General features: G+C 45.6%; 1 protein-coding gene across 1 annotated transcript in view; it reads right to left on the bottom strand.

The window, feature by feature from the left end:
* The window catches only part of PREX1 (phosphatidylinositol-3,4,5-trisphosphate dependent Rac exchange factor 1), a 338,510-nt gene extending 325,882 nt beyond the window's left edge, over positions 1–12,628 (bottom strand). Inside the window, exon 1 of the mRNA XM_053247478.1 lies at positions 12,211–12,628. Within this exon, the coding sequence (XP_053103453.1) occupies positions 12,211–12,390 (180 nt within the window). The 5' untranslated portion in view covers positions 12,391–12,628. The remainder of the gene's footprint in view (positions 1–12,210) is intronic.
* Positions 12,629–14,583: the final 1,955 nt, after the last annotated feature.

Here is a 14,583-nt window from a genome sequence, read left to right as displayed (position 1 = left end):
ATTTGTTTTATAACTGGTTGAAGAATCACAATCAGATGTTTGAAAGGAGAGTCTCCCCACTACCCCGCTGCTTTTAATTGCCTGCTTTTGTTTCATTTCCTATATCCAGGTTGCTTTCTGAGGGGAAAATATAAATTATATCCTGCAGTTAAACTGCTTCCTAAAGACTTTCCCTCCCTTGGGCTGGATTTTTCTTTGTGTCTGTAGGCACCCATTTTCTGGGCATTTTCAAGGGAACGCTGGGAGGATGGTATTGAGGAAGGAAACATCTTGAACTAACAAAACAAGCTATGACTTTCAAAATGAGACTCCAGAAGACCAGCCGCTTTTCAGACAGACACCTTGTGGCAATTGCCAAGCGTGTGCATCAGATCCACAGCAATGACAAAAACAGGAAAGCTTATTGAGATCTGCCCTGTTGTTCCTTTTCACCACCTCCCTCCCTTCCTCCGAGAGCCGGCTCGCAGGAAAAGAAACAACTTGTTTTTACACAGAACAGATGGTACACCTTCTTCCCCTGCAAGCAGAAGCTGTTTAAGCAGCAGCTCCTGCACCCAAAAACAGGCACAGACTAGGGCAAGGCCCAGGAAATGGTAGCCAAGAAACAAACATTCTTTTAGCAGCCCAAGCACCAATCAGATGCTGAGAGGTTGCTGAAAAGTACAAAAGAGCTGCAAACATCCATATTTCATAAAGGGCAGAGCACAGACATCACAGACACCAGAAGCTAAATATTTAGCAGGGTTACCAAATAAAATATTTTAAAGCCTGCAGGATGTGGGCTTTCTTCTTCTTCTGAGAATGTGTGCTGCTAACATAGCATATTTATACAACAGGCAGCGAAAGAACAACACAAAAGCCACGCCAACACAATAATTAGACAAGGAAGATGCTAGAAAACTCCTCTTCCTTTGGACAGAACAAGTGAGCCAGAGTATCATTTTAATCAGTTTTTATTTATTTTCATTTTCTTTCTTTCTTTATTCTACACAGCTTTTGGGGTGCGGAGACAATGCTATGTACATAGATAACACATACATCCACATTAAAACCATTTAAAACCACCAATGTGACACAAGCAAGCAGCAGCAAGAATAACCAATCTCAAAGTCTCTTTGGAAAATAAAGGTCTTGACCTACCTCCAAAAAAACATCAGGAAGGAGAGCACACAAATCTCTGAGGAAAGAGCTTCCCAAAGCACTGGGGCCATGACAAAAGGGACTTTGCTTCTTGTAGAGAAGTTAATCTAGTTTTCATGTGAAATCAAATTCAAAGTAGGACCTCACCTGAAGATCTTAACAACCAGTAGGACTCATGGAAGTAGACATTCCCTGAGACAACCAAGACCCTTTACTCAAAATCTGAAATATTTTAATATTAAAATGTTTTATTGCAAATTGACATATTATTGCACACTGACATATTTAACAAAGATGATCTGAGTGATAAACTTCAAATGTCAACTGGGGGATTGGTTCAAATGCCTCTGACATACCCACCCACTCTATGATATGTAAATGAGTTTGCAATTTGCATGGCACTGCAGATCTCCTCATCAAGGAACTCTTCTCTCCCTTTTGCTCTGCAGTAACGCACATGTGCTGCAGCTTTCATGATAGGTGTTTTGAAATGTCTCTCAGTCAGACATGGACAAAACACCACTTCATATATTGCATCGTACATTAAAGATGTTTTAGGCATATCCCTAAAAATGTAATGTGCGAATGCAGCAAACACGTATTTCACAGGTGCACTTGGCTGCAGCTTCCTTTTCAGTGTGCACTCAGTGTTCTTGTTCAATGGGCACGCAGTGTTTTATCACAAAGAGTTCAAGCAGCTGGTCAATGTTGCAAACATCACACTAAGATCCATCACACATCCAAAAATCTCAATTATAAACAAGCAGTAAAACCAGGTAACAGCTACACACAATATAAGTGGACCCGAGTGTTCCCTAGCCAAAACAATATCACCAAATATTTTTCAACACAATCATTATCATTCCTCATCTAATCAAATTCCACCAGTAACTGACATCAAGTCCCTGACTTGTTTTCTATCTTCTCTCCTCTTTGTTTCAGATGTCTTTATCTACGCTGGTATCTAGGACTTCCTCTCTCCCCTTCATTATTTCCTTTACATTTCAAACTGACAATCTGAAAAACTGTTGGAGTTAATGGTCTCAGTTTTAGCATACCACAAACAACATCCACAGGCCTGCACTCAAGATGAACATATTTCTTCCCACACATGTTGAATATTTGAAAGATAATCTTAGCTGAATGCATATGTATGTAATATCACGTCTGACTGCAAGAATGGAAGCAGACAGAGGAATCTCTTGGTAGAACATGCTTGCTCAATTCATGACAAAACTGCTTACAGGAAAAGTGGCAGGAAAAATTATTCTCTGCTTCTTTACCAATATATTATTTTAGTAAAAGGTGTCGTTCGAATTCACTACATGCGTAGTCCTTATTTTGCATCTCTCAACTGCAGGATATGATGTGTTCAGGATAGTTTAAAAAGGCAGGGAGGGCTTACTTGCTTGGAAGTACATTCCACAAAAATCAGTAGGACTTCCTTCCAAGTAAACATGGTTAGCAGGTTGTTAGGCTGCAATACTACCAGGTACGAGTAGCCATGAATGGCTTTATTTGTTTAGTTATTTATTTAACACATTTTTATACCGCCCAAAACACAACCAATAAAAAGATTAACATATTTCAACAATTATAATTTAAGAAGTTAAAACTATTAAAACACAATTAAAATACAATTAAAACACAATCAAAACAATATCTAATTAAAAGCCTGAGCGAACAAATGCGTCTTGACTGCCCTTTCAAAAGTTGTAATAGATGGGGAGGCTCTTTTTTCAGCAGGAAGTGTGTTCCAAAGCCTCGGGGCAGCAATGGAGAAGGCCCGTTCCCAAGTAGCCACCAGACGAGCCGGTGGCAACTGCAGACAGACCTCTCCAGATGATCTCAATGGGCGGTGCGGTTCATAGCAAAGAAGACATTCTCTTAAATAAAAATTATGTTGTTAATGTAATTCAGTTATTTTTCCATCAATTTTGATTTAATAACAACAACAACAACAACAACAACATTAAGTAAAAGGAATATGAAACCATACATTGCTGTGAAATATCAGACAATCAGCGTTGATTGTTTAGAACTTCTCCACTGGACACACAACCTAGAGTCCTAGCTAGATTTGATACCAAATCAAAACATTGGTCCATCTAGCTCAGTATGGTCTGTCTACAGCTGGCAGTGTCTCTCCAGGGTTTCAAGCAGGCATCTTTCCCTGCCTGGGACTGTCACTGAACCTCCAACCTCCTGTAAGCAAAGCAGATGCTCCACCACTGAGCTATAGCCCCACCCCTGCTGTGTGCATGGGACTTTAGGAAGAATACAGGAGTTTTTCTGGACCCTCTTTCCACTTCAGTCTTGAACCCCTGAGAAACTGCTCTGAAGGGTCAAGGGAGGACCACCACCACCCCCGAACAGCACACGGTTCATGGGATGATGCAGCTTAGGTGGAAGGGTCACTAACTCCCGCATGCACATGCTGAAGTGCTTCTTGCTTATGCACCAGGCTGTATGGATCTCAACTACAGAGTTCTTCAAAGTGGTGCAAAGAGCACTGATCGAAGCAGAGAAAAGGTTAAAACATGATATGGTCTTTTGAAATTCTATCTGATTTCATAGTCCAAAATAGTCCAGTACATATCTGGTTCCCATCATCCACTACTAGTGGTTAGAGTGTTGGACAAGGACCAGGAAGACCCGTGTTCGAATCCTCATTCAGCCATGAAACTCACTGGGTGACTCTGGGCCAGTCATGTATCTCTCGGCATAACCTACCTCACAGGGTTGTTGTGAGGATAAACATAACTATGTACACATAACTATGTACTCTGAGCTCCTCAGGGGAAAAAGCAAAATATAAATGTTAAAATAAAATAAAATAAAATAAATTCAGGAAATAAATATTTAAGAGATATAATTGCAAAACCTTTTAAGTGCAGTACTTCAACTGCATTTTAATACACTCCAAAAAAAAAAAAAGACAACACTTTCCCAAGGCAAGTATCAGGGCTTCTTTTGGAAACCTAGATAATGTTCTCTTCTGTAACACCCATAAAGCTCCCCACCACCACCACCCACTTCCCCTTTTGACCCACAGAAGTAGAATAAAGGTCATGGAATCTTTTATGCCAAGCAAATAAAAATGGGGCCTCTGTGTGTATGTGACAGTCCCCACCTAGCATAGGTGGAAAGGTCTTGAGGAAAGGAAACCTTTCCCTTACCTATTACATGACCACATGCTGGCCTTCTAAGGAAAGTTCAAAATGCTCCCAGAAATATAGTCTGATTTATAAGCAAGTCTACAACATCAAACACAGGAGCAGGTTCTTTTACATTACCAAGGAAGCCCGGAAGTCTTTGGAAAACTGCTGCCGGATTGAATGGGGCCGTTTGCTTCTTCCAGGGTTATTTATTGAGAATACCGAGTGAAGTCTGGGGCCTGGATTGTAAATGTTTAACAAGGCGGCACTGGACCTCCTATTCCACACTCCACCCTGCCTGTTAGCCATGCAGCTTCTGACTTTCATCCCCTCAGCTTCAAATTACCACACCAGTAAGTATGAATCTTGTCAGCAGTTTATAGCCCTGATAAAACAAAATAATCAACTGAGCACAGCATACAAGGATGCACCTCACTCAGTATCAAATAAACTAGGATTGATGGGAAGTTTGTTTGTTTTATTTATATCCCGCTCTTCCTCTGAGGAGCCCAGAGCAGTGTATTACATACTTAAGTTTTTCTTTCACAACAACCCTGTGAAGGAGGTTAGGCTGAGAGAGAAGTGACTGGCCCAGAGTCACCCAGCAAGTATCGTGGCTGAATGGGGATTTGAACTCGGGTCTCCCCAGTCCTAGTCCAGCACTCTAACCAAACACCTTCCACTTCTGAACCTTCAAAGCAGCTCATAACAATTTATAACTGAACCAACAGATTAATGAATTTATTCAAACCCTTCCTTCCTTCCTTCCTTCCTTCCTTCCTTCCTTCCTTCCTTCCTTCCTTCCTTCCCACTCTCTCTCTCTCTTTCTTTCCCACAATTGTAAAACGGCTAATATATACTGGACATCTCTAGGCGGTGTACATTTAACAAAAAAAATAGCAAAAATAAATCACAACAAAACAATTAAAACAGGTTGAAAATGTTTTTAACTAAAATCCTGAGAAAAGAAGTGTGTCTTAAGGGGTTGTTGTTTTCTTTTAAGGCAGCCAGAAATGAAGGTCTTATTTTGACAGGGAGTGCATTCCAAAGTCCAGGGGCAGCCATAGAGAAGGTCCCGTCCCAAAACGCTACAGGACCAGGCCAGTGGCAACTGTAACCGGACCTCTCCAAATTATATTAATAGGCAATCAGGTTCATTACTGGATTAAACAAAACAAACACACACACACACAAAAACAGATCAGAGAGAAGGGCAAAAGCAGAGCGAACAATCAGTCAAGATCAAATACTAACGCAAACATACGTGTCTTCAGAGGAACTAAAACAATGGGGCAGTTCAGACAACAGGTTCAACTGTCCACACTTGATATAAGAACGTAAGAACAGACCTGCTGGATCAGGCCCAAGGCCTATCAAGTCCAGCATCCTGTTTCACACAGTGGCCTAGCAGATGCCTCTGGGAAGCCCACAGTCAAGATGTATGTGCATGCCCCATCTCCTGCTGTTGCTCCCCTGCAACTGGTATTCAGAGGCATCTTGCCTCTGAGGCTGGAGGTGGTCTATAGCCCTCAGACTAGTAGCCATTGATAGACCTGTCCTCCATGAATCTGTCTAAGCCCCTTTTAAAGCCATCCAAGCTGGTGTCCATCACCACATCCCATGGCAAAAAATTCCATAGTTTAATTATGCGCAGTGTGGAAAAGTACTTGCTCTTGTTGGTCCTAAATTTCGCAACCTTCAGTTTCATGGAATGACTCATGGTTCTAGTGATGTGTGTGTGAGAGAGAAATTTGTCTCTGTCCACCCTCTCCACTCCATGCATAATTTTATACACCTCAATCATGTATCCCCTTAGTCGCCTCTTTTCCAAGGTAAAGAGCCCCAGATACTGTAAAGTAAAGTGTGCCTTCGAGTCGGTGTCGACTCCTGGCGACCACAGAGCCCTGTAGTTGTCTTTGGTAGAATACAGCAGGGGTTTACCACAGCCATCTTCCGCGCTGTATGAGATGATGCCTTTCAGTATCTTCCAACGTAGCCTTGCCTCATAAGGAAGGTGCTCTAGGTCCCTGATCATCTTGGTTGCCCTCTTCTATACCTTTTCTAGTTCTACAATATCCTTCTTAAGATACGGTGACTAAAGCTATATACAGTAGTCCAATTGTATAGCCGTACCATAGATTTGTACCATAGATTTGTATAAGGGCATTATAATATTTATTTATTTTCTTTATAAATAAATTATAATATTAGCATTTTTATTTTCAATCCCCTTCCTGATGAATTCTAGCATGGAATTAGCCTTTTTCACAGCTGCCATGCACTGAGTCGACATGCTCAATGAGTTATCCCCCATGACCCCAAGCTGTCCACCATGACTTCTAGTCAGTCACCAACAGCTCAGATCCCATCACCATATATGTGAAGTTGGGGCTTTTTGCCCCAATATGCATCACTTTACACTTGCTTACACTGAACCGCATTTGCCATTTTGTCGCCCACTCCCCCAGTTTGGAGAGATCTTTTTGGAGCTCCTCACAATCTGTTTTGGATTTCAGTACCCCAAATAGTTTCATGTCATCTGCAAATTTGGCCGCTGCTTAACCTAACTTCTAGTCATTTATGAACAAGTTAAAGAGCACTTGTTCCAGTACTGATCCCTGAGGGATCCCACTTCCTGCTTCCCTCCATTGTGAAAATTGTCCATTTATTCCTACCCTGTTTCCTGTCTTTCAACCAGTTACCGATCCACACATGAACCTATCCGCTTATCCCATGACTGCTAAGTTTACTCAAGAGCCTTTGGTGGAGAACTTTGTCAAAAGCTTTTTGGAAGTCCAAGTATACTATATCAACTGGATCACACCATCTTCTCATAATAGCATGAGGGGTGCATCCAAAAATCTCCCTCACTGGTAATTTAAATACTACTTTTAAAAGCCACCTTCCTACACCACTAGGAGAAATTGATCTGTGCACTAGGAGGGGTGGCAGGACATGAGCACTCATGTCCCTTATCATATGGTAGGCAAGGCCGATCCGTCATATTGCCTAAACTGGCTCTAAATCATGAGTCAAAAAGAGGGCTACTAATCTACTGGGTAAGCACACACAGATAAACAAACATGTGGACAGTTGGGGTTGTTTTTCACATTCCCCGATGAGCCAGAAGAAGTATGCCTTCCTCCACACCTTCCAACACACACACGCTTGCTCCACTGCAGTGCCGATGGGGATCCAGAGGAGTCTGCCCTGAGGCTAAACATTAATAAGAACCCTTCAATTATTAAAAATTTGGAGAAGGCTGGCACTCCAAATTATGATTTGTGCACCTGAGGAACAGATGACTCTTCGCCACCTACACACCAGTGAATGAGGCAAAGCCTCCAGATGACAGCTCCTGGCAAGTCCTCCACTCAGATATTACTTCTCCTTCCTAAAGGGAGGAAGTGGGCACTTGTAACACTTCTCCATCCGATTAGCTGGCTCAGTAAAAGGGAAGCTGGCTACCCACAGTTCTAAGCCAATGTTTTCTTTGTAATATGCTGAACAGAAAACTGTCGACTTGGAGATCCTGGATAGTCCCCTGGTTCCCTGGCTGCTACTTGTGGTTAGGGGTGTGCTAGGAGGTGGTGGGCGGGGGCTCCTTTAAAGTGCTGGGCGGGTGTCCTTACCTCCCTTGCTGTGCTTCCCCCTCCAGTGCTGCTTCAAAAACCGCTGGTGCGGGGTGGCTGTATACCCTCCTGCTGCCCCAGTCAGCGCAATACCAGAAGTGGCCCGTGCGCATGCGTGTGTCACACACGCGCATGCACTTGGGCCACTTCCAGTATTGCGCTGACCAGGGTAGGGAGAGGGTATACAGCCACCCACACACCAGCAGTTAAGGCATCCTCCCCATGCCTTAAAGGAGCCCCTGCCTCCGCATTCAAACTGGTCCGAACACCAGTTTCCGAACCGGTTCAGTGTTCTAGGAATAGAACACCAAACTGGTTCATGCACATCACTACTTGTGGTGTAGTGGCTAGTGCTGGACTAGTGCTGGAGGCTCAAATCTCTCAGTTGGCACTGAAGCTCCCTGGATGATCTTGCACCAATTCCTCTCTCTCTCTCAGCTTGATCTCCCTCCCACAGTTATTATGAGGATAAAATGGGGGGAGAGTTCACTAAGAGAGTGCTGCTCTTAGGGAAAAGGACCGATAAAAGTGTAATACATTTTAAAACACGAATAATTGCCCTACTATTGCCATTCTGAAATTGACATTCACTTGCCTCTCAGTCTGTTGTATCAGTCAGTTCATACTGCTAGATTGTGAGAAAGTACAGTGTGAATAAAGTTGGGAAGCAAATTTCCACTCTATGCAATAACCTTCAATGGAGCTGATCTCTGTTCTCGGCAACTAGAGGGGTTACACAAGCAACTTCATCAGATTTTGCATGTGCCGCTTAAAGTGCTTTTGATCTGCTCTCCTGCTTTTGATATACATGTACGAAAGAGAAAAATGCATTTTTAAATGTACAGGTTTTTTAACCAATTGATGGATTTACAACCACATTTCACCCCTTAATGCATTTTTTGAGTCATCACTGAATGCATTCCATCTGAAGTGGATTTTTAGCCCTCTACCTATTATCCCCCCCCCCCCCCCCGCCAATAAAGTTGTACATGTTTAGATATGTCTTTTTTCAGTCTGGCCAGAAAGGAGATGCAGGGATGCATCTCTTTTCTGATACTGCCTTCTCTTCCAAGACTGCATGTATGCATTAAGGCTTACCCTCCTTTGGTCTCTCATGAAACGGATACAGCTATAGAAAACCTTGCCAATTTCACAATGGACTTCCTTTTTCTTCAAAAGAGCATGAGTGGCACTTTGAGCAGGTTAAAAACTAACCAAGCATCAGTGAAAACTGGCAAACCATTTCCTTAATCCTGTCAGTCTCATTGGAGACCAGAAAGGGATGGTAGTAACGGAAATAGCTGTTGGTCAAGTGGGCAGGTACTGCTGTAATAGGGCTTACACATTGTCACCAGCCATGGTATGGTGGGACTGCATCGGAGACTTGTTGCAGGCAGTATGGGCCAGCACTCAGGGAAGCAAGTGTCTTCTCCCACACTGGTTGAATGGGATATGGGACATTTAAAATGTGAAAAACTTGTGAGCAGTGGTGATGCATGTTACCTGAAGTGAGAAAAGCATCCTGAACAATCATGAAAGCACTCCGACATGCGTGTGTGATTTTGGCCTTATTGGCAAAGCAGTCAGTGCATGATTTTGCTAGACAAATGGCTTCTGATAATAGCTAGGATCAAGCTTCCAGTCTTAATGATGGAGAGAGAAGGTTAGAAACATATAGGCACTATCAGGAGAAAGTTCTGAAACAAGAAGATGGCTAATTTCCCACTACAACTAGGGGAATGAGGCAGCGAGTGAGCGGTTAGCTCTCCATTATATTGCCCATTTGACTTTAGAAGAAACCTTAATTACGAAAACAGAACAATGCAGCAAAAATATGCCCTGCTAACTGAGCAAAGAGGCACCTTTTAGAAGTGGTGATTCTCTTTATTTAGCAGCAGGAGAACAACTGGCCCTATCTACCTCCAGCACAGAACCCCTCCAGTGACTGTTGCTGGGGTCTATCCATTTTTGTTTTTTGTTTTTAAAGATTGTGAGCCCTTTGAGGACAGGGACCAACTTTGTTTGTTTGTTTGTTTGTAATCCGCTTTGGGAACTTTTGTTGAAAAGCAGTATATGAATATTTGTGTATAAATATGCAGATATATATTTATTTGCACATTTTATTCTGGACTATTCAGACTTCCTTTGGGCAGAATACACACATACACACCAAAATAAACATTTCAGTGTATTGATTCCACAACACGGGCTTGGATCCATAGAGTATATGATATATGCAGAAACAGACATGAGCAAGCATCTACAAATCCACTTGCCAGCTGTGGCAAGTACCCCCAGCCCTCTGGCAAGTAGGACATCCAGCACCACCCAGATCTCCTCCCCAGAGGTCTCATTTCCAATGCCATAAGAAACAGCAGGAATCCTTTCTGAGCAGGAGCAGAGGATTAGCATCTCTTAGCATCTCCATCTCCCAACACGAAGAAAAGACGACCCACTTCTCTCCTGTGTGCCAGAAAAGGACTGGAGGGTAGATCCAGGTAGATCGGTGGCAACCACAAATAATGGCTGGCAAGTGAGCTAAGCCTAAATCTGTGCATCTCTGGACATGATGCACTCACAGAAATGCCATGCCAGTCCAAGCTCATGGTGGTGCCTTTAACAAAGAGGCTCTAAAAAACTAGTACAACGGCCGATCTTTGCAGTCAGTGCACACAACTAACTGTTCCTTTCCACAGTTTTGAAACAGCGTGAGGACAGAGTTTGCACACAACCCCTTTGTGGCAAAGCCGCACTCAAGCAGAAGAGCAGTAGCATGCTGATGAGTCCCAAGTGTCAGGACTGCAAATGAAAAGGCAATTTTCCAGCTGGGAAAGCATTTTTTGTTGTTGTTTTTAAACTTTTCAGTTGCATGAGATACTAATTACCCCCACATGGGTGGACAGCCACACCCACCCAGAAGCTCATATCTCTTCTTTACTGTTATGAAGCAGGGGTGCGGCGGGGGGGGGGGGGTGTCCCAAAACTCAAGCAACAAGGAGGGTTTCCAGCTTGGCGTCAAGAGTGACAGACATTAACTTTCTAACAGCAGCAAATTAAAAACAAAAGGGTCCCAGAGAGAGCCAAGATTCATTGCTGGAAAAATTAGAGAGCACACAGTCATTAAACATCTTCCAAATGAATAAAATCAAACACAACTTATTAAAAAAAAATGGAGGCAGGCAAGACTTAAGAGAGGAAATGTTTAGATTGCTTTGTTTAAAAAAAAAATACTACTAGGACGACCTCACTATTGTTTGCAAAGGGCTCCCTCTTATGCCCGTAAGCACCTGATGAACTGTCTCAGGAAGGATCATCTGTGTAAACATGTTGAAAGAGGTGATTTAAAAACCACACTTAAGCCTCCTTCACAAGGGTCAATTTTCCCAACATGGGCTCTGTGCTGTTGCCACCCACCACGAAGCCCAACAACAACAACCACCTAAATGCAAAGAGCACCCACTGCACACCCTGCCAGGGGCACAAAGATGGACTTTAAGGAAACCCACACAACAGATGTGCTCTCCTGCTGATCCCCCCCACCTTGGAAATAATCCACTCTATTTCCATGAGTGCAGACAAGCTATTCTGTGTCCTCTAGTCCTTCCCATGCCAGGATCCCACAGGCTTCCCTTTGGACTGGATTAATGGTGCCACCCAGAATCCCAGCTCATCTCCAAAGAGGAGCACACTATGCCAAAACAGCGTGCAAGTGCCATAGAGGATGCTGTACTTTGGCAATCTCCCTTTCCAAGATTCGGCACCCCATGCCAATCCAGTGCCAAGTCTCTCACGTTCCGGTGCCCACCGGCAGCCCATCTTCACAAGACAGCACTTTGCCAATCTGGTGCCCCTAGCCCTACTACAGGTGACGCCCTTCTACAAGACTGGACACACGGCGCAAACCCCAAACTCCAGCTTCTCTGGCGTCCACACTTTGCAATGCAGAGCACGTCTGAGAGCCCCGTGGCAATTCTATTTGGCTTATCAACTAGAAACTAACAAACAGCCTTGCCTTTGACCAAGTTACAATCGGCACCAGAGACCACCACACACACACACACACACACACCCGCCTGTATGGGTTAGACAGACTGACTACGCCAACTCCGGAGCGTCAATGCGGGAGGGCAACTCTCCTTCCCACGACCTCCTACGCCAGCGTGCCAAGCCAGTGCCGCAGATGCCCCGGTGACCCTCTTCTCCCGAGGTGCATGCCCACCGGCGCGACCTTTCCTCTGCCCCCACGACCCCCTTGCAGGGTGCCAGGCGACCCGACTCACCGACTGCAGGAAGCGCAGGGTGCCCACGTAGTCCCGCTCCGTGCCCAGGATCTCGTTGAGGACGCAGAGGCGAAGGCGCAGCTGGCGGTCCGTATCCTTGGAGGGCTCCGAGGGGGCCGCCGCGCCGGGGCCAGGAGGAGCCGCCGATCCCGCGGCCGCGGCTGCCGTCTGCGCTTCCATGGCGAGGCTACCTCCTGGCTGACTTTGCCTTGCGAGCCGGCTGTCCCACGAGTCTGCTCCTCAGTCCTCACTCCGGGTCACGCACCCGCCATCCCGGACGCACGGAAAAGAAAGGGCTTCCCCAGCCCGCCTACGAGCTGCGACTGCCAGCGGCGGGAGCTCCGCTCGGGGACATTCCGAGGACGCGACCGCGGCGACAACGAGCTGAGCGCAGCGCGAAGGGCACTGAATGGAGAGCCTGGAGACGGAGAAGGGAAGCCCCAGCGGAGCGAGGGAGGGAGGGAGAAGGAGCGAGAGCGCCAGGGGGGCGTGGCGAGGGGGGGCAGGCCTGCGACGCCGGCTCGACAGGAGGCGGGGCAGGTCGCAGTGGCGGGACAAGCCCAAGTGCGAAAACAGAAGCTGGGACTGGAGACAGAGACGGCCGCGGCCGCGGCGGCTGTGAGTAGAGGCCGGGGCAGGAACAAAGAAAGTGAGGCCGGCTCCCGACAACGCACGAGGAAGCGTGGCATCGTGGGCTCCTCGCACACTGTGCTGCAGACTCGACCGCTGCAACGTTCCTGTGCAGAATTAAGCCGCCCAGAATTCGCAGGCAATCTGTGTTTGAGGCTCCATCTCAGACTGCGTGTGCGAATCCGTGGGTTACAGGTTTTGTTGCTGCAGCCTGGGGGGCTCTTGCAACATACAGCGGCGATTGGGAGAGCAACCTGGGCGAGGGTTTTTGCTGCTGCTGCTGTGTGTGCGTGCACGCCCGGGGAGGCTCCAGCCAGTCCTCAGAACATGGAGGAAGAGGAGTTGGAATGGCGTGTAATCCGAATAGCCAACATAACACCTTCCCAACCTGCTGCTGTGGGCTTTTCTCTGCTTGGTTGTGTGCGCACACTGGGAAACCACATCTGGCAGCATGGTGCCATGTGTGCCCAAAGCAGCACCCAGCTGTCTGTGCGTGCATTGCGGGGTGCAGCAGGCCTTTTTCTCTGCAGAAGGTGTAGCAGTGTCGGCAATTAATCATATAAACAGCTTGGAGGGTGCAGTGCCCGTTGAAGTGCTTTGCAGTGCCAGATAAAGTGATTCAGCACACCAAGGCGAGAAGAGGTTTCCTTACTACAGCTGGCATGGCATTACAATTGGTATGGTCAGCCAAAGCCCAGGGTTCAGCTCCATTAAGGAGCTAACCGACTGAGAGCCACTGCGGCTATCTAGTCTCTTTCTTGTCGCTAGGGTTGTCAGCTCTGATGGAAGCTATTTCTGACGAACCCACCCACCCCCATCAATATTTTTCACTATTTATTTATTATTTACATTCATATCCTGCTCTTCCTCCCAGGAGCTCAGAGTACATGGTTATTTTTATCCTCACAACAACCCTGAGAGGTACGTTAGTCTGAGAGATACATGACTGGCCCAGAGTCACCTAATGAGTTTCATGGTTGAATGTGGATTTGAACTCTGATCTTCCCGGTCCTAGTCCAGCACTAAGCACTACACTATGCTCGCTCTTAATTTATACTATGTTATATTATATTTATATTGTTGTTATAATATATATTATAATAATATATTATATATTATATGTAGTCACCTGGAGATGGATGCCAATACCTGGAGGTTCCAGACCAAGCCTAGAGAGCTGGCAATTCTATTTGGCATGGGGTCCAAACAGACTGGAGGTAGCATGCGCTCTCACAGCGCTGTCCAGGCCCCAGAGCGAGAGCAACAAGGGATTGAACCCTAGTGCAATCTGGCGTAGCCCCAGTTCACTACCCCACTCCTTTGCACCCTCACTTGCTGTGCCTCTGCTCTCTCTCATCCCCAGATAGTGAAAAGGTCCTTCTAAGCCAAGCTGCCTGAGGAACTCAAGGCATGGTCTGAAAACATCTGAGGCTAAGCAGGAACTTGGCCTGATCACGCCTTGCCCAGGAACCATGGAAGAAAGGCAGAAAGGAAATGAAAGAGGTAAATAAGAAGCTGGAACCAACCCTCAGCCATTGCTAAATTACATAACAGGAGCTACCCAGGAAATGGCTGTGACCATTGTGCACAATCACCCACACTTACTGCTGTCGTAAAAGAAATGCATATTTGGGGAAAGTCAGAGGTAAAAAATACCACAGAGGATGCAGATGATCCACAACAGAAGTGCAGATTCAAGGGAAGATGTGTGGACTGTGTTCCACAGATGAGAAAAAAATATGC

This window comes from Hemicordylus capensis, chromosome 4 (assembly GCF_027244095.1).
Source record: "Hemicordylus capensis ecotype Gifberg chromosome 4, rHemCap1.1.pri, whole genome shotgun sequence".
NCBI classification, from domain to species: Eukaryota; Metazoa; Chordata; class Lepidosauria; order Squamata; family Cordylidae; genus Hemicordylus; species Hemicordylus capensis.
This window is presented reverse-complemented; position numbering and strand designations above follow the sequence as displayed.